This window comes from Macaca nemestrina, chromosome 4, assembly GCF_043159975.1.
Source record: "Macaca nemestrina isolate mMacNem1 chromosome 4, mMacNem.hap1, whole genome shotgun sequence".
In the NCBI taxonomy this organism is placed as follows: domain Eukaryota; kingdom Metazoa; phylum Chordata; class Mammalia; order Primates; family Cercopithecidae; genus Macaca; species Macaca nemestrina.
Window position 1 is genome coordinate 145,516,534 of NC_092128.1, and position 20,624 is coordinate 145,537,157.

The window sequence follows — 20,624 nt, forward strand, 5'->3', positions numbered from 1 at the left end:
GTGACAGGTGCACTAAAATCTCAGAAGTCACAACTAAATAACTTATCCATGTAACCATGTAACGTAACAAATCATGTGTACCCCAAAAACTATTGCATTTTTTAAAAAGCTCATGATCACAGCACAATTTTGTGCTTTTCTCTCACCCAATCATGGGGAGGGAAGAAATTTATTTAACCAAGTTTGGGAAGTATCTACTGCAGTATGTGGCTCAACAGAGCAAGAGAGGAACAATAGCATTGAGGATATAAGCAAAGAAGTGATTATAATAATTCTCCAATTGAGGAAGGAGGAAAGTGAGCAAAGAGGGAAGCCAGGGATAGGGCCATGGTAGCTCCAAAGGATTGTTAAGTTGGGAGGTTGTAGGGGAGGAGTGCAGTACTGGAGATGAGATGAAGGAGGAGCTGCAGTTATTGATTGAGTAAGAGCCCAGGGAGTGACAACAAGAGAGAGCAGAGGCTCCCTGAGGATATGAAAATGGTGAAATGAAAATGGTGATCGAAGTGCTGTCAGTGATCTGGGGAAACATCTTGGAGGACTGAGCAGGGAGTGGTCAGCAGCTGATTGCTCCCAGGGTGACAGGAGCTGGGAGGATGCTCTGAAAGCAGCAGCCAGAGCAGGATGACCCCTGCCCACTTCAGGCCATAGTGAGGAGGATGACGGAGAGAAGATGCCCCCATTCTAGAGAGCTGCAGAGGAACCTATGTCCTCCCAGGACAGTAGGATGGTGAAAGGATGGTCCAGAGAGAGAGATATGAGGGTTCAGGATATGAGGAGGGTGGGAGATGGAGTCATTAGGACTTGAGACTGGGGACAAGGCATGAGGAAATTAGCCCTGAGGTCCCAAGGCAATGCGGTGCTGGTGACGCTCTGACATGGAGCAGTGTCATGGGGTGCAGTTTGATGCTGTCTCCTGACCCTTGTGGGTGGAGGAAGGAGGTGAGGAGAGGGATAAATATATGAGCATCTCCTGATGCTGGGAGCCTAAATGAACCACCTTTGCAAAAGTTATGATAACAAGAGAAGTCTGACATACCTAACTCCATCTCGCTTCTAACTTCACAAGTAAACTATCTTTGCTCATTTCTTGGTGTAGGCAAAATTAACTATGGGAGGAATTTCATTTATAGTTTAACTTTAAAACAAAGATGATAATAGTATCTCCCTAAGACTAACCCCTCCTTGCTTGGGGGACCGAAACCACCTTTGTCTAAAACTAGCAAATTTGCCACAAGATTAGAGTTATGGCTCAGGAGTCATGTAGCCAGAGGTCATAAGATTTGTAACCTTCCCAATTGTTCCTATAGATAACATTACTATTGTAAAACCTAAGACTGGTGTTCAAGGCATATTTCAGACCTTGCATTCTGATAGACTAACTGGCACCACCTGGACCAATGAGCCATACCAAGAAACAGGCTCAACCAGATCTGTGACCCCTCACCAGAAACTGATCCAGTGCAAGAAGACAGCTTCCACCCCTTGTGATTTCATCCCCAACCCAACCAATCACCATTCCCCATTCTCTAACCTTCCCACCAGCCAAATTATCCTTGAAAAACTCTAGTCTCCAAATTCTCAGGGAGGTGGATTTAAGAAACCTCTCCCATTCTTCTGCTTGCCTGGCCCAGTGATTATTAAACTCTTTCATTGCTGCAACTCCTGTTGTTCTTGGTGTTTGGCTTTTCTGGGCAGCACGCAAGAAACTGGTCAGGCAATTACATGAAGATGGGGTCACAATGCACGGGGTGTCATGAAGCCTAGATGGGAACCCCCTCTGTCTAGAGAGGTGAATGCAGGCCACAGCATATAGACACTGGCTTGGGTCAAGTCCCAGGACGTCTGAGTGCGGCTGAGGTTGGAAATGATGCTAAACAAAAAGCAGGAGGAATTCACGTGGGCCTGTGGGCTACCTGGGACTATGGGGTGTGGCAGCATCAGTAGTTGGTTTCATTTGTCAGTGGACTCTACCCTTATTGCCACCAAATTTATCTCCCTAAAACTTTACTTGCAGAAATTTGAGAAGTTCCCAATTGCTCACAGGACAAAGTTTGAAGTCCTTGCAAGGAAGACTCTTATTCTCTGGCCCTCAAAGGTTTTTCTAAATTTAGTTTTCAGTCTCCTTGTTCAAGTTTGAGGCTGCATTGAGCTATGATTGTGCCAGTGCACTCCAGCCTGGGTGCTAATTACAAGTGTGTGTTTGGCGCGTAAATAATTGCTGTTTATATGGTGAATTAACTAAGCAATCCTTTTCTCTATGGTAGCACAGGGCCATGGTTATGGTGCAGGCTCTAGAGGGGGACTGCCTGGGTGTGTATTTAGGTTATGCACTTGAACATGGGCAAATGACTTCACCTCTTTGTGCCTCATTTTTCTTATTTGTCCAATTGTACTTTCACCTATACCTACCTGGCAAGGTCGTTGAGAGCATTAAGGGAGATAATCTAGTTAGAAGCACAGAAAACAGTGCCTGAGAAGCCAAAAGCACTCAGTTAACATTGGCTACTATCATTGTTGCTGGGGACAGGCCAGCTTCTCCATCCATTCCATCCTGCTAGTGATGCAGGAATTAGTGAACATACACTAGAAAGGAGCTGGGATAGACCCGGAAGCCGAAAGCATCATTCTGGCTCAAACAAGGTTACAACCTCTTCACAATCCAGGAGGCTCAAGGGTCAGGCTGGAAGGTCCTCAAGAGAATACCGCTTTTCTTCCATGATCATTTGCTGTTACCTGGCACTTCGTGGTGCAGCTTTTTGCCAGAACTTTCTCTTGACTTTCTTCTGTGGTCTAATCCAGTGGGTCTCAAAGTTGATTGTGCATCAGAAATACCAGGAAGCTTAAACCACAGATCACTGGGCCCCACTCTCAGGGTTTTGAATGTAGGAAGTTGGGTGGGGGTGGGGGTGTGGGTGCTGAGTTTTTGCACTTCTAATATTTCCCAGTGCTGCAGCTGCTGGTGGTCTGGGGACCACATTTTAAGAACCAGTGGTCTGGCCAGGTGCAGTGGCTCATGCCTGTAATCCCGGCACTTTGGGAGGCCAAGGCGGGCAGATTGCTTGAGCTCAGAAGTTCAAAACCAGCCTGGACAACATGGCAAAACCCTATCTCTACAAAAAATAGCCAGTGCAGTGGTGCGTACCTGTATTCCTTGTTACTCGGGAGGCTGAGGTGGGAGGATCACTTGAGCCTGTGAGATGGAGATTGTTGTGAGCCAAGATTGCACCATTGAACTCCAGCCTGGGCGACAGGAGTGAAACCTTGTCACAAAAAACAAAAACAAAAACAAAAACAAAACCCACTGGTCTAAGCAATTAACTATGATGGGGGACAGGGGGCAATCAGGAGAGGCATCACAGAAGTGAAGGCCTTTTATGTTTGTTTCTCCTGAGACAAGGTCCCACTTTGTCGCCCAGGCTGGAGTACAGTGTTGAGATCATGGCTCATTGCAGCCTTGACCTCCAAGTCTCAAATGATCCCAAGGTAGATGCCTTTGAGGTAAACCTCAAAGCATGAATGAGTTTGGCAGATGGAGAAGAGGTAGAGGAGTGTTTACTAGGAATGGCGTGTGGGAAATGAAGCCAACAGGTCTCTGGGTACTAGAGGTGTTGAGCCCAGGAGCCCAGGTGAGAAGTCTGGGCTCCACTGGGGTGACCTCTTGAAGTAGGGGATGGTTTGGGGACCTGGAAGAGATGTGATGAGAATGGGCAGAAGTGTAGAGGGTGGTGCAGGGAAGAGAGCAGGTCAGAGGCTGCTGGGATAGCCAGTAAGAACAGAGTAGGCGCTTTAGGTTGAGAGTAGAAAATAGCCTTGACCCACATCCTTGAGCCTCACCCTCCTTTAAGGCCTGGAGGATTTTTTCCATGAGACTGTTTTTCAAACTAGGCATTGACACTCATGATTCACAGGGACCATGTGATGAGGTAGTGGGTCGCAACCAGCATTTAAAAAAAAGAACTAGAGGCCGGGCATGGTGGCTCATGCCTGTAATCCCAGCACTTTGGGAGGCTGAGGCGGGTGGATCACTTGAGGTCAGGAGTTCGAGACCAGCCTGGCTAACATGGTGAAACCCCATCTCTACTAAAAATACAAAAATTAGCTGGGCGTGGTGGTGTATGCCTGTAATCCCAGCTGAGGCTGAGGAAGGAGAATCGCTTGAACCCGGGAGGTGGAGGTTACTGTGAGCCAAGATTGCACTGTTGTACTCTAGCCTGGGCGACAGAGTAAAACTGTGTCTCAAAAAAAAACCAAACAAACAAGAACCACAAAAACCACAAAGAATTAGGAAAGAGTGGAATTAAAAAAAAAAGAGTTCACTGCCCATAAGAAGGGTATGGTTTCATCAAGCTTGTTTCAGGTGTGTGTGTCTGGATGATGATGTGTGCGGGTTGCAATTCATTAAAAACAGGGCTCTGTGAAGCCTACTCTGTTCAGTGAACCAGTCCAGGGGTGGCCCCTGGAGCATCTAACACAGGCCCCTGCCTCCAGGAGTTGAGGATCCAGATAGAGAGGTGTGGAAGTGCAGAACAGGAAGTGCTGAGTGGAGGGTGGGGGAGGAGCGCAACCCAGGCCCTAAGACGGCCCAAAGAGGGAGGGATTTACGGAGATGGCTTTGAGCTGACCTTTAGTGGGGCTCAGATTCTGACACCAGGGCCTTTGGAAAGAGGTAAAAGATACTGCAGGCAGATGCTGATAAGATGCTGCCAGGAAGCGTGTGGAATAGCAACTGACTTGGCCTTGCTGGAGTGCAGGGTGTGAGAAAGTAAATCAGGTTTAAAAAGGGGGCGGAGAGGGCAAGGCGCAGTGCCTCACAACTGTAATCGCAGCACTTTGGGAGGCCGAGGCGGGCAGATCACAAGGTCAGGAGTTCAAGACCAGCCTGGCCAACATGGTGAAACCCTGTCTCTACTAAAAATACAAAAAAATTAGCTGGGCATGGTGGCACATGCCTGTAATCCCAGCTACTCGGGAGGCTGAGGCAGGAGATTTGCTTGAACCTGGGAGGCGGTGGTTGCAGGGAACCGAGATCGTGCCACTGCACTCCAGCCTGGGCAACAGAGCGAGACTCCATCTCAAAAATAAATAAATAAATAAATAAATAAATAAGGCGGGGGCCAGGTGCAGTGGCTCACACCTGCAATCCAAGCACTTTGGGAAGCCGAGGAGGGAGGATCACTTGGGACCAGGAGTTCAAGACCAGCCTGGTCAACATAGCGAGACCCGCTCTCTACAAAAAAATAAAAGAATGAGCCAGGTGTGGGGGTGTGCACCTGTAGATGCAGTCAGTCAGGAGGCTGAGGTGGGGGGACCCCTGGAGTCCAGAAGTTGGAGGCTACAGTGAGTTATGAAGGCCCCACTGCATTCCAGCCCGGGTGACAGAGTGAGATCTTGTCTCCTTAAAAAAAAAAAAAAAAAAAAAAATCTGAGGCTGAACAGAGACGCAAAATTCAAAATCCAAACAGAGCTTGAAGAGGCTTTTCAACATCACCCAACAAATTCAACTTACAGATGAGGAAACTAAGGCCTATTCGCCCAATAACTGCACAGCACACAAGCCCAGGATTTGAAGGCTTCTGATCCGGCCTCTGTTCTTCCAGGCCACAGAGTTCTCTGAACACGGGCCCAGAGGCTAAGCTTCATCTTGTGTCTGTCAGCATCAGGGCACATTTTGGGTAGAACAGCAGGTCGCGATTCTGACAATACCCTGGGTGCCTTAACCAGATGCTGTTTTAATCCGCCCCTCCCCTTACCAGGTGAGAAACAGCTGTGAGTTAGAAGCCCTGTAATCACCCACTCACTCCCTGTGGACTCGCCAAACATTCCAGCAAATCTTTAGCCACTAAAGTTTTTTTTGGTTGTTGTTTGTTTGTTTTAGACAGAGTCTCACCCTGTCACTGGGCTGGAGTGCAGTGGCTCTGATCTCAGCTCACTGCAACCTCCGCCTCCCAGGTTCAAGTGATTCTCTTGCCTCAGCCTCCCGATTAGTTGGGATTACAGGCACCCGCCACTACGCCCATCTAATTTTTTGTATTTTTAGTAGAGACGGAGTCTCACCATGTTGGCCAGGCTGGTCTTGAACTCCTGACCTCGTGATTCGCCTGCCTTGGCCTCCTAAAGTGCTGGGATTACAGGCGTGAGCCACCGTGCCCGGACTTGCTGGTTTTTGAGACAGGGTTTCGCTCTGTTGCCCAGGCTGGAGTGTAGTGGAGCGATCTTGGCTCACTGCAGCCTCATCTCCCCGGGTTCAAGTGATTCTCCTGCTTCAGCCTCCTAAGTAGCTGGGATTACAGGCGCCTGCCACCATGCCCAACTAATTTTTGTATTTTTAGTAGAAATGGGGTTTTACCATGTTGGCCAGGCTGGTCTCGAACTGCTGACTTCAAGCGATCTACCCGCCTCGGCCTCCCAAAGTGCTGGGATTACATGTGTGAGCCACCCTTCCTGGCTCCCACTAAAGTTTTAGAAAAAGTTATTTTCCTTTTTGTGTGGGCTGTAGGCCATTCTCTACCCAGTCCACAATTTCTATAAACCCTGGGACTCCACACAGCAAAATTCCATCCACGCCATGCTGATGAATTTTGGGCTTACGACCTTCATGGTTTTAGGCTTCACTTTGTTCAGATTGTGTCATTTTACACATTAAGAAACTGAGTTCCAAAGAAGCTCTTTGTGCATGGGGTCAGTGAACGTGAAGGCACAAGGGGTGGATTCAGCCCTCATGACTGCAGCCCACGGACTCCTTCCCACCAAGCTCACCATCAGAAACTTGTAGCATTTTGGGCGTGAGATACAAAAACCTTAGCTTAGTACCTGTGACAGTGGCAAAGACTAGCAATTTCATATTGTGGAATTGACAGTCTTAGGGTTATTTTCCAGATAGGGAAATTATATTATCTATTTTATTGCAAGAAAACTTTGCGTGTTTAAGAATTTTTCAGGCCAGGTGCAGTGGCTCACACCTGAAATCCCAGCATTTTGGGGGGCCGAGGCAGGAAGATCACTTGAGGCCAGGAGTTTGAGGCCAGCCTGGCCAACATGGTGAAACCCCGTCTCTAACAAAAATACCAAAATTAGCTGGGCGTGGTGGCAGGCGCCTGTAGTCCCAGCTACGCGGGAGACTGAGGTACGAGAATCACTTGAACCCGGGAGGTGGAGGCTGCAGTGAGTCGTGATCGTGCCACTGCACTCTAGCCTAGGGAACAGAACAAGACTCAGTATCAAAAAAAAAAAAAAAAAAAAAAAAAAAAAAAAAAAAAAAAAAAAAAATCAGGAATGCACAGAGAGGATGGCAGAATTTTAAAAACATATGAAAAAGCCCAGGTTACATTTGTTGTCCTCTTTCCTTCAACTGATTTGATGCTTCAACTTCTTTTTATGCTACATATGTAAAGAATGCATCTTATTTCCCCTCATCTACCTTGATTGAGGCAGAAAAATGGATAAACAGCAAATGCTGTGGCAAATATCCATCCAAAGTGGTAATTATTGCATCATTATATTCGCTATTTTACCTGTCATGTACCATTAGAAGGTAACAAGATCATTGTCAGTCAAAGATGGGGGAGATAATTAGAGTATCTATAGGTTAGCAGGAAATCAAATTGGTGCTGGTACCCATCAGTGCCGAGGAGCTGGGCGTAATTAGGGGGAAAATATGCAAAGGGTGAGATGAATGAAGCCCTGGGGATTAAATACCGTGGCTGATTTGAGAGTTTGACTCTCCTATGTTCTGACATGGCAGATGGCGACGTCAAAATACATGTACAATTGCAGCAGTGAAAAATAGCAAAGCAAGGCGCCACTGCTACTGTCTGCAGGGTCCTGAGAAGTGCCTGAATTGGAAAAACACAGTGTTTATCTTGTTTTCCAATCCACTGGGTTTTTCTTCCTTATTTTGTCCAGTTTGGAGTTAGGTATTAACATAGGAAAACAGGGATGAGTGAAATGGGCTTTTATTCAAGAAGTCCCTGCTCTGCCCAGATTAGCGGATGTCTGCAACTGGACCGTCTTCTCCGTGCCCTTTTCTCACCCTGGACTGACTTTTCGAGGGCTTTGGACACACTTCTCAGATGCCCTGTGAAACCACAGGAGTCCACAGCACTCGCCAGCCACAGACCTGCCCCACAATTTCTGAACATTTCTATCTGATTCCCATTCAGCAGCTACCCAGATCTTGCTAACTGGAACTGCTTTTGCTTTTTCCCTAGTAACATACAAACACCCATGCAAACAATCTCATCCAAATAGCAATTTCATCAGGTCGATACAAGAAAATTTAACAATTTTTTTTTTTTTTACATCATGGAAAAAAAAAAACAAACAGATTTTAGAGGACAGGGAGACTGCAAACTGATAAGGACTACACCACATAATTAAAAGAGAAAAAGCCAAGACAGGAAAAAAAAAAAATAATCTGGAAGGTCTTAAGTAACACAAGACTGACTGAGTCCACAGATACTGAAATACAATGGAATGAGCAAGCAAAAACTGTTGTCACAGGCCCTGGGTCAGATTTCTCATCACTGCTGGAAAAGCAAACACTTTCGCTGACTTTTGAAGTAGCTCAGAGGCACAAACAGAACTGGCTAACGTGGCCCACACGGTACAAACGTCTATGAAATCCAGAAGTACCTGACTTTTACAGCATTTTGGACATACAAAAAATGAACAGAACACCCCCCCTGGTAAAACAACAACAACAACAACAACAAAACCAACCACAAGCAACTGTGTGGGGTGCAAATGTTTACAGTAACGAATTGGCGAGACACTAACCGAGTTGGGTAGGGTGGTCAGCCACGGCAGGTGAGCCTTCTGTTCTCACGCAGGCTGGGTTCGAGGGATTTCTTTTCACGAGCCCGGTCTTGTACAGGGATGGCTTCTTCCCTAAGGTAATGATGGTCACCTCACACAAACAAGCAGCTGGAAGCTTAGTTCACATTTTTTAATAACATGGCACAGTTTACATTACACAAGAAGGCTCCGCCGATGAGAACATGCTGAAGATTCAGTTGCTTCACTTTTCTTTTCACATAGGATCTAGAAAGGACTTTATTACATACAGGATAAACAGCAAAAAGGTCCGTATAGAACAATCTCTTTACAATACTGAAAGCTACCACTACAGTTCCAGTGTACATATTCCTTGGATTTTTTTTTTTTTTTTTAGTTGTTGTCGTTAAAAAAAACAAAAAACAAAAAAACAAAATAACAAAAAAAAAAAAAAAAACACCGCACAACATCTGGAGTTCACAAAATCTGAAGCTCACAACTAAACCTTCAGTTTACTACTAAAATAGATCTCTCTGCTTATTAGAAACAATGGTCTGTAGTTAACTTTTTTTTTTTTTTTTTTGCAAAAACAGGATAACAACGTCAGATAGCACTTTAATATACTAGAAGACCAAATGGAACTAATTTTATTTCATACATATATTTTACAGTCCAGTAGACAAGATATATTGTATTTCTCTGCTAGTAAAGTCATATTCTCTCCAAATATGTAGACAAGAGGCTTAATGTATTATAAAAGTATTATGAAGAGACATTAAGATTGATGCAAACTCAAAAAACACACTCACACACAAGACTTTTTTTCTGCCATCTTTCACCCTCTAACTCGCGATGGCTCCACAAGGTTGACCTGTTACGGCTATTCCCAGACTTGATCACCAGCTGGAATACAGTGCGTCACATCGGGAAACGTGCACCTTACATAGGTCAGTTATTGAATACAGTGAAAACATATCCATCATCTGAGAAAACTTGAAGCTTTCTTTCAGGATCTGTTTGGGTGTAAGTAAATCTCATTACAAAACGAGGAAGTGTGTACAGGTATGAAATAGGACACACTAAAAAAGGCATGGTTCTCACATGAGGTGTGTGTGAAGTCACTGGCGACCTGTGTGTGTCTGACAGACACCACCACCCGTCCCCTGATTTTGGCATCTGGCGAATCCCACCCTCCCTGGCACCGGTTGCTCATGTCCTCAGTTACCTCTCCGGGGCTGCACTCTTCCCCAGAGCCCACAAGCGGCAACTTCAGATGCTAAGTTCCAGCCTGGGGTCCAATTTGCAAAATAGGATGTTTCTCCGTTTGAAAAAAAACAAGCAAGGAAAACAGAGTCATATCACGTAAGCGCTTGTTCAGGGAAAATATGACCTTAAGTATGTTGTAAATGGATTTGAAAAGGCTCCTTTGAGTTAGGCGGGCTTTTGTGAAAAGCCCGAACATTCATTGCATAGTTGAAGGGTTTAGCTGTCTATAACAATATATGGGAACACAGCCTTAGCCGACTGTGTTCACTGATATTAAGTAAGTTTGCAAGTAGCACATTTTAAGAAGTATTAATGTATTATGTTACTTAATCTTTATCTATTTACATTTGTACAAAGTAAAGCTTTCATCTTACCCTTTTGCATATATGAACCATTAGCTCATGAAGCAATCTCTTTTTACATAACTATGTACACTGTCTGTCTTCCCACCTCATCTGAAAGAATTCTGCATGATGGATCGCGTGGACTTCTCCCCCCGCCCCCCCAAAATTATCATCCAATTGGTGTGTGTTGTTATCTTCACTGTTTTGGTTCAAATCAAAAAGTTTCATACGAGAAAGAAAAAGTAGGAGACGTGAGAACATATGACTGGGCTAAAAGATCTGAAAAATCTCAACATATAATATACAAAACATTTCAAAATGTGCAGAGTCTATACATTTTTTACAAGGGGAAGAGGTGGGGCTTCCCCGCCCCCGCAGTCTATGTGAGCCGTGCAGGAGTTCTGTCTCTCAAGTCTGGCCTGGTGTCTGCCTAGGGTTTCTTCTTCCTCACTCGTGCTCCTGTTCTCGGCTTATCGGGCCTCGATATCCTTCAGCGTGTGGGAAGGGGGCCTCTCCCTTATCTCTGCGGACAGAGGAGTCGTCCTTCTGGGAGAGACCGGGCGGCCCCCCAGCGTGGAGATGAGCGGGGGAGGTGCGCTCAGCGCTGCTGTCGGAGGGGTCTTGTTGAGGAGTCCGTTCTGGTGGCCCGCGGTGGGGCTGATGCGGGGATAGTGCATGCTGGGGAGTCCCGGGGTGATGAGGCTGGGGTGGGGGAGGTGTCCGTCGAGGGAGGCGGGGTGCACGGAGTGGAGCCGCGTGTGCTCGTAGTCTTCTCTGAGCATGTGCAAGCGCTCCCGCTCGTCCAGGTGACCTCCCCGCTCGTGCTCCCGCCGAGGGTCCACAGACAGCGGGTGGTGGTGGTGGTGGTGGTGGTGGCTGTAGTCGTGAGGCTCCCGGTCCCTGAAGGAGCGGTCGGCTTCGTACAGCCGGGGAGTCGAGAGCCGGTGGAGCGGGTCATTCCTTAGCAGAAAGTCCCTGCCCAGCGGGTCTCTCCGGTGAATGTCAAGTTCTCGGTAAGGATCCCTCAAGGGGTCCCGGATGGGGTCCCAGTGGAAAGAAGGGTACGGGAAGCGCTCTCCGCCCGGGAGGGGGCTGATGCCCATGAAGGGGGTCATCATGCGAGTCCTGTCCAGGCTGCTGATGCTGTTCATGGGGTGAATGCCCGTCACCCCCACCGTCATGGGCATCGAGGCCAGGGGCCCCGGGTGCACGCTGGACGAGGAGTTGGGAGGCGGCGGCTCCGAGGCCCGGTGGGTCTGCGGGGCCTCTGGAGGCAGGTCGTGGTCTTCCTTCCGCTCCTCCTTCACCTTGACCTCGGAGTTCTTCTTGGGGTTCTCGTAGGCCGGCTCACCCTTGCGCGGCTCGGCCTCCCGGCTCGAGGTGCTGTTGGGCCTGGCACTCTCCACCACCGGGGTCCGCACGTAGGGAGACGGCACCCGGGCCAGCTGCTTGGCCTCTTCGCCCGCGGCGCGCCCCTCGTGGCCGTGCCCGTCCTTCTCGGGCAGGTGGCCCTCTTTCGCCTTGTGCTCGTCGGCGGCCAGGTCCTTGCGGGATTCCGAGTGGTCTCTCTCCCTCTCTTTGGGTTTGTCCTTCTCCCGAGCCTCAGTGTTCAGATGAGCCCGGATCTGGTCAGTGGAGCTGCGGGTATGTCCCAGGGCATTCACCGGGAGGATAGGTGCTGGTGAAGGGTGGCTGGAGTGTCTCTTCTCGACGCTTTCCCTGGGGGAGAGAGGGGAAGACAAGGACGCAGATGAAATGAAACCGGCGAGTCGGCCGAGCCAGGGGCTGCGGGTGAAATGGTGGTGTGAAGAGGACAGGCTGGGGGCTGCTTCCCATGGTCGCCAAGGCAGCGGCCATGCCCTGGGCAGGGCAGAGCCAGCCACCCTCATCCTACTTACCTAGATTTTAGAGGAAGCTTAATGGGGGAGACGGACCAGGGATGAGGGTGAGGGGGAGTCTGCCGGGAGCAAGAATCTCTCTGCATGTAAGAGCCTCAGCCAAGAGCACAGAAGAGCTTCCAGGAAGCCAAGATGGCTGCATGCGGTCAATAAGGCAGTGAGGCGGCAATTCAGCCCCACTGTCTGGACGCTCGGGATTGTCTAGTGTTAAGAATCACGTTTTAAGAGCCCAACGCCCGCCAAGTATCACTTTTCTTCCAACTTTGCAACACAGAGCCAGTGGAAGGAAGGGTTCAACGTCAGTGTCACAGAAGTCTCTTGCTCCTTACAAGGACAAGTGACCAGTTTCAGAGCAAAGAACGTGGATATGGAGCCATCTCCGAGACACAGCATGTGAGAGAGGCTCAAAAGGAAGTCACAGCTGGAGGACTTTTGGGTTGCAAAGAGCACTTGTGCACCAGATGGGACAAGAAAGCCAAAGTCTGATGAGAAGACCGAGGGAAGGCAGTAGGAAAAGCAGGTCCCTAAACCCAAAACCTCATGAGGACATTGAAAACAATTTTAGAGAGCAGCTGTGAGTGAAAACGCGAGACAAGAATTTTAGAGACCTGTCTTGGATGGGGGCTCAAGAGTATTGGTCAGAAAATGCAAAAACAAATAGAATGACAATAAGGTAAAACTTGAGTTAAAACTAAGACCAGGCAAATCTTACAGATGGCGCCAAGACAGATATGGCAAAGTTGAGGAGAGTGGCAGCCTGCCATGCTGGCTTGGTGCCGGTGTGCAAGGATCAGAGGACCACAGTGAGAGAATTCAGGAGGCTCCCGTATAAGGGCTGTTTCCTGCCCACATGCAGAGAAGAAGAGTAACTTTTAAGGGAAGTATGGAAGAAGAGTACATTTTATTTATTAAGCGTCCTGACTTTAATCCAAGAGGCCATTTTGACGCCATCCAGAGAAACACGCAAAGGGCTGGTGGCCACATCCTGCACTGCACCTAGTGACAGGCTGTGTACGGAAAGCTGGCGGCCTAGGGTCGGCCACATTAGGTTGCTATGTGTGCCTCATTTCGGCAGTTCACAGCTCAGAGCTGAATGTCAGAAACGTTCCTCCCAGTGGTTAAGAGATTGTTACCATACTGCCTTGAAGGAAAATTTGTCTTTTTCTTTTATCAGTCAGCATAATGGCCTCTGATGAGTATCTACTAATCTGCCGCATTCAGAGCCTGCAAAGCTGAATTCTTTGAAATTACTAGGATATACACACACACACACATACACGGTATACAAAGAAAAGAAACATTAAATATTTGGATCAAAATTGAATCTTAAGTACTGCAAGGAAATTGGGATTAGGTATTTTCTGTCAGGCATATTTGTGCATTCCTTATCAGTTCATTTAAACTGAAAATAGCCTAAAGAAAGAAAAAAGGAGACATTTTGTCAAGAATGCGTATGATATTCTTTGGAAAAAAATACTGCAAGACATTCCCTCTTTAACACTACTTTTTTTTCTAGGCATGGGTTACCAAGTGCAGAGACAATGGTTAACAAAATTATCCACTAGTGAAACCAAAACCAAACCAAAACTGCTTGTCGACGTTTCTCTACATCTAGGTGAGTAAAATCGTATTAGTCATCTGTGAGCCCCAGGCTTTGAGTTTGAACAAAATTTGAGAAAAATATGATGAGGCAATGCAAACATGGCTTTCTAAAAGAAAACAAAAAGAAGAAAAGAGCGAGAAAAACCTATGGATGGTTTAATGGACTGCACGGACTTGAAAGCAAATATGGAATTGATTCATGCTGTGTGTGTCTGGCCCAAAGCTCCAACTCCCTGTCTGCTAGAGAAAGACTTCTGTTTGGACACGCTAACGGGGTCTTAGGACGTGCTGATGTATAACTGCAACTGAGACAGGAATCTGTTGCTAGCTCTGCTATCTCCTACCGTCACCATATGCTACGGGCCATGGGGACTGCGAGGGGCTGCGGGCACTGGCTGTGGGGATGAGCTGAGGCTACTGGGGTGGCTAAAGCACGAGGCTGGGACAGGGAGGGTGGGCGGCCGGTTCCACTGGTACTTGGCACAGAGCAGGCTCCCCCGTGGGGACTCGAGAGCGGTTTCTTTCCGTACCTTTCTTTGTCATCTTTACTAACAGATGAGTCTCGTTTATCTACATCTCTATCTCTGTCATGAGCTGCAGCGGACGCGCTGCGCTCCAGCTCCCCTGGCTTCAGCCAGGGCGGAGGGGTCGGGAACGACGGAGGCGTTCGGTGCAGCCGGTTCCAGGGTTCGTGAGGGTTGCTAAAGTTCTGCACACTGGGGCCATCCTTGTGGCCGAACATTGAGTTGGGTGCTGAAATGGTGAAGTGGAGAACAAAAAGGTTTAAGAGAAATTATATAATCTGCTGTAATGAAGGTACTTACCAAAAAACTTTTAACAGCATTCAGAGTTAAAATGAATACATATTATTGGGAGCTGGAAAAGGAAAGGAGATTAACAAATTCATTAGAGGAAGTCTTGTCCTACACTGGAGAGGTAGCTCACAGCTTTCTTTTTCTTTTTAAAACCAAAAGCAAGGGTGGGGGCAGGGAAAATTAAAAAGGAAAAGGGACCAAATGGGTATTGAGATAACCTAATTCAACGTATCTGGTGCATGCATAAGTTCCAGGCATGCAGAAGGGTGTGTTATGATGGTGGGATTTGGATTAATAACTCTAAATTAATTCAGAGTAGAAGTCACCGTCTCCTTTACCCACCGCGGCCCTCTCAAGTGTCACCAGAGACCAGATAGGACCTTGCCCTCAACAGACACACCGGTCTCCTTGATGTATCTTAAATAAAGACCGACCTGTGACGGTATGCTTAGAGACACGTTTTAGCTCTTCCTGTACCCAGAATATATGGTATGTGGCACGAAAGAAAATAATTTGCAGGCCGGGTGCGGTGGCTCAAGCCTGTAATCCCAGCACTTTGGGAGGCCGAGACGGGCGGATCTCGAGGTCAGGAGATCGAGAGACGATCCCGGCTAACACGGTGAAACCCCGTCTCTACTAAAAAATACAAAAAAAATAGCTGGGCGAGGTGGCGGGCGCCTGTAGTCCCAGCTACTCGGGAGGCTGAGGCAGAAGAATGGCGTAAACCCGGGAGGCGGAGCTTGCAGTGAGCTGAGATCCGGCCACTGCACTCCAGCCTGGGTGACAGAGCAAGACTCCGTCTCAAAAAAAAAAAAAAAAAAAAAAAAAAAAAAAAAAAAATAATTTGCATATCCAGCGACTAAATACTAATGTTTAGAACGTGAGATGGGGTTGTAATTCTTCTTCTAATCGAGGTGGGCTTTTTTAATAGTAGAAAACTGCAAAGTCCTCCTAGATGATGGAGAATAAAATGTTGCCAACTCTTGATTATCTCAAGCCTGGTGCTGTCTTACTGCTATTTTTCATTGTGCTTTTTTCAATTTCACGAATGCCACGGGCAAGATGAAATGTAACTACTGCTTTCATTTCTAATGTGAGTTGCAGCCAAAATCTTGGAGAGCAGAGATGGGATGTGGATGAAACTCTGAACTTGAGTAAACTCTCTGTGGTCATCAATGACACTGCCATTCCTGCCCCTCAGAACTGGAGAGCCACAGGGGGCCACCCTCACAGTGGGGGCCGCCCTCACAGTGGTGGCTCTGCACGCTTCCACCTCACCCCACTGTGAAGGCCTGCTGCTTTTGCAGTGATATAATCTACACTGGTCCCCCCCAGAGCATAGTTTTCCTTTTCTCTAGAAAGGTCTTGAGCCATATGCGGATCACAGGAGATAAAAAGTCCAAGGCAGATTTTTAAAAGTTAGAGGTACTCACTAACGGAAGGATTTCCAAGTCCCCCGAAGGCATTGCCACCAACGGCTGCTAGGCCTGTGAATGTAGACGGCCGATTAAAAGGCTCTGCAAACAAGATGGGGAGGAAGGAAATGGTCAGGGGCTCTGCTGAGAGAGGAACCCAGAACTTCCTGGGAGCAGGGCGGTGCGGGATCCCTGCCCTCTCTACACCCCCACCTGGCCTGTCCCACTTCTCCTACTGGATGGTGTAAAAGGTTTTCATTACACTTGGATTTAGGCACTGGGTTAGCAAAATCTTTCTGAGTGCTCTCATTCCACAACTGTGCATTTTGCATTACTCTTCCTTTGCCCAGTGGGGACACTACTCAAGCCAGGGTGTACAACTTGCCTTCCTGCCCAGTCTCGCCTCTGCCAGGAGTACCCTCTGCAGGTTCTAACAGAACAGAAAGGAGATGGCATCTGAATCCATGGTGAAACTCTGAAGGCACGCCTACGATATGCCCTGATGTTGTGCAAGGCAATGCCTGCATCTGCCTATACACTTTGCAGATGGGATCGAATATGCAAAGGCCACACAAAGCATGCACCTTCACTAGGAAGAGACTCATTCATCGGGGCAGTGACATGTGGAATAGCACCTCTCCATAACATCAGCTTGTGTTTCTTTCCACTTCCTAGAGGTGACCTTCGCTACGGGGCAAGAGCTCACCATCTTCTTCCAAAGGGCAGGAACAGGCTGTTGTAAACTGGGATTCCCTGAGATACCAAGGGATGGCTCTCACCCACTGCACCATGGGACGCTCAGGAAGAACCACTGCTGAGCACAGCTCCACTACCGAAAGAATGTGGTGTGAGGGATGACATCTGGAAGCTGGATGGCATGTATTGAAACTCCTAAGAGAGTACCATCTCCTGCCTAAGTGGTAAGCGGGGTATCTGGGACTCCCACCAGTTTGCCTGGAGGTGCAGTGGAAGCATGGTAAACACAGCAGGGTTGCCTGAAGCACACACTTCAGTTCCCATGACTTTGGGTGACTCACCTAGGTGGGCAGCGGGGTTGAGGAAGTTGCTGTGATGAGGAGGTGGCCCAAAAGGGGTCCCAGTTGGGTGTGCAGCACCTGTTAAGTCAAACATAACAAAACCAGAGTTTAAAAAAGCCAACTTCGAAGGCGCAACCAGCTTCTACTTGCTTAAGGGCCCCATGAGAAAAAATGCTCAAGGGAGGTCATGGCTAAAGTCCACCCAGGCCCCTGCAGGCAAGACACGGGGTAAAAGAAAATGTTGGTTTTGGAAGCAGAAAATCAATCATCCCTTTTTCACTTTCCCAGCATGGCTGGCCACCACCAAAAAGAGGTATTTCTTTTTAAAGCCGATGACACACAGTATTACAAAGACAGCAATAACTCCCCTGGGTCATGGGAGGAGGGGAGGTTCATAACCAAGTAAATCTGGAGAAATACTGGATTAAAAAGAGCTAAGCCAAGTTTCTTTACTGAAGGACTTCTTAGAGCCGTTAATAAGCTTATAGGCTCCTTCATTCTCTAAGAGGGGAACATTTCGTCACGGAACCCTTTCCTCATAGAGTGAGTATCTTGGAGGACCAAGTTTTCGCTTTGAGAAACACTGTGCCAGACACCCAGCCCGTTACCATCCCTGGCTCAGAAGGGGTGTGGTCCTGAAGCCGTGGTTCTCGGCTACGCTGCCCTGGGGCCTTGCAGAATCCCTTCTCCTGAAGAATATGTTAGTTCGCATGCAGCCACTTCGAAGGATACTATAAGGCCCAACTCTATAAAACTCATTGTTGTGAGTTACATTAGGTTTTAGGAGATGAAGTCCTCTGATGTCTCTCAACTTTCAATGCCAGGAAAAGCCGGTTGATTCTTCTGTTTTGGGGCACTAAAAACGTTATAACTGACTCACAGGTTTTTGCTTTGCCTGCCCGGGAGCTCAGGTCTAATTTAGTGGTTTCCTTCAGTTTTCCCTTGATCCACATTTCCTCCTCTACTCTGTATTTTGCCTAATGTGTATTTCTTGAAGATGCCTCTATTCCTATTCTTGAAGGAAGCCAGGAAAGGAAGGAAGGAGAGAGAAAAAGAGAGTGTGCAAATGTGAATTAGGGAAGGACATTTCTAAAGGCTTAGGGTGCCAAATGGGCTTGTTAATATGAGGCCACTTACTAGCTAAGGAGGCTAGCTCCCTGGAAGGCAGGCTTTGTCCTAGATGAGAGATTTGCCAAGGTCATCTGAAGAAGTCTCTAGTTTATATTCACGGGATTAGCACCCAAAAGCAAGATGAAAATGGCTGGATTTCTTAAGTATGTACAAGTTATACACATCAGTTACAAGGTTCACCAAATAACCATTTTGGGCAGAATCCCATACTGCTTATCCTAAAGAAGGTTACATTCTAGAATGGAAGTATAAACAGGGCCTGGATAAGGAATTTAGGAATAACTGTTCCATAATCCTTTGCATTTTGTCTAAGTTCCTATAAACAAATATCAATTCCTTTAGGAAGATGGATTAAACGTAGGGGTCATTGCTGTCTGCACTCTGTTAACTCAATTGATGTCTTGGGCTGCTGTTCCCTGGGCTGCAAAAGTCTTGTGGCCTGGGTTTGGAGAGGAAGCCACACAGTACAGAGGGAACATCATCCCGGTCCCGGGAGCTCAGGATTGGAAGACACCTGAGGGGTTATGTATCCAGTCCTGCACGCTGGCTTATTTTCCACCTGGGAAGTGTAAGAATGATACCCCGCCTCCACAAAGTGAACACATTCCAGGATATTCATCAGGCATTAGCACTGTTGTCAGCTAAATAAAATTTTGGCCACATACTGTCTGTGTAGTGCAAGCTAATTAATGCTTCAATGAAGACCAGAGCTTTGCTGAGCCCAGGGCCCCCAGGGGTGCCTTGCAGTTTCAGAATTATTGAAGCAAAAGAAGCCAATTCATCCACTTGGCTCAAATGGAAGCCAGAGAGAAATCTATTTCTCTCCAAAAATCGCTCTGAATGTAGCCCTGTCTCAGAGCCTAGGTGCCATGGTAACAGAGCCTTCAAATATGTCCCTAGACAGCACTGACAGAGAAAAACCTGAGACCTTAGCAAATTCCATCTACCCTCCAGGGGGATTCACTTGCTTTGCTAGCAAGGCCTATTATAATGATGATTTCTTGCAATGTGGGTGCTTCGCTCTTCCTGCACCGAAGAGCCAGAGGTCCACCCACAGTGAGTCTTGGATAAAAGCCTGGGGTGGCAGCTGGCAGGATGGCTGTGAGACTTGTCCCATAAGGATCAGAAATGGGGAGCCCCTTGACCGCTTACGACCAGAAGAATAAATTCTGCTTAGCACAGTGGGTATGAAGTTATTAGCAGAATGAGCTCAATGCCATCATTTTTAAGTGTTAACTGAGCAGAGCTCTGTGTGCCAGAAATTACGCTTAAAAAAGCTTTAAAGAAGACAGAATGACAAGAAACCCTTGATACCAAGAGGGCTGTTCTCATCCACCACACAGTCCTTACAGCCGCTGCCTTTTGTTTGTACCTGGAGCAGGAATGAGCATAATCGTCACTCTCTACCTCACCTCTTCCACACGCACGCTTGACAGTGTGTATTCTCAGAGGTTAAATGAATTACAGATCTGATGAACAGGTCACTTGGGTGTTTATGCTGTTTCCTAAATTTCTTCCATCGCTTTAACCAACCAGGCAATAGTATTATGTTTTGTAGCAGAGAAAACCAGCAACTGAGTGGCCCACCCTCCCTTATCACAGACCACACTCCTGGCAACTGCCTTAATCGTCTTTCTTTATCCTCAGGACACAAAACACAGCATGACTGAGCATCCTGGTGCAACATTACAGTGCTCTGCGGGCACCATATTAAGGGCGACCGCATCCTTCTATAATTCCTGGCATTGTTTCCTTCCCATCTGCCCTTGCAAGCCTTCTGATCTTTCTCAATAGCAATTGACATGCTTGTGAGTTATACCCGTTTAATATAGAAGCAAATAATGAACCGAAGCGATGTGAATCCTTGTAAGGGAAAGATGATCTCTGCTTCCTCCTTTAATGAAAGAGTGTATCAATGAAGATTCCCAACCCGCTGGATGTGCTGCGATGTTGCCTTGCAAGCTGGCATACATTGTATTTTTGAAGGTGGTGATTGAGCGGCGGCTCAGAGCCCAAACCTCATTTATTTAGTTACCTGAGAACCACATTTCTCAGCTCTGCTCCCCCACCCAAACCCACACTCACCAGCGGCAGAGAACAAAGTTGAAGGCCGTGCCAGGTCATGGGGATGGTGGATGGCTCCAAAGAGACTGGGGCCTGGAGGGCGGCTCAGGAACTCAGGTTTCAGTCCGAAGTCCAGCTTATGTGGGTCTGACTGCATCTGTTTCTACACAGCAAGGGGGACAGTAAGGGTCCCAAGGCCAACAGCAAGGAAGAAAGGTGTTAGTGAAGAGCTGGAGCTGGAGACTGTGAACGGTGCACTTGGGTTCAAGTTTACAAACAC

At 47.5% G+C, this 20,624-nt stretch overlaps 1 protein-coding gene across 13 annotated transcripts in view; it reads right to left on the bottom strand.

The window, feature by feature from the left end:
- Nucleotides 1-9,951: 9,951 nt before the first annotated feature.
- Nucleotides 9,952-20,624, bottom strand: part of LOC105466343 (activator of transcription and developmental regulator AUTS2) — a 1,205,160-nt gene continuing 1,194,487 nt past the window's right edge. For all 13 annotated transcript variants that reach the window (XM_071094058.1, XM_011715337.3, XM_011715335.3 and 10 more), the window contains 5 exons: nt 20,366-20,507; nt 17,150-17,227; nt 16,131-16,214; nt 14,413-14,635; nt 9,952-12,101 (listed from right to left, as the gene is read on the bottom strand). In XM_071094058.1, coding sequence (XP_070950159.1) covers nt 10,853-12,101; nt 14,413-14,635; nt 16,131-16,214; nt 17,150-17,227; nt 20,366-20,507 — 1,776 coding nt within the window. In that variant the 3' untranslated portion in view covers nt 9,952-10,852. The remainder of the gene's footprint in view (nt 12,102-14,412; nt 14,636-16,130; nt 16,215-17,149; nt 17,228-20,365; nt 20,508-20,624) is intronic.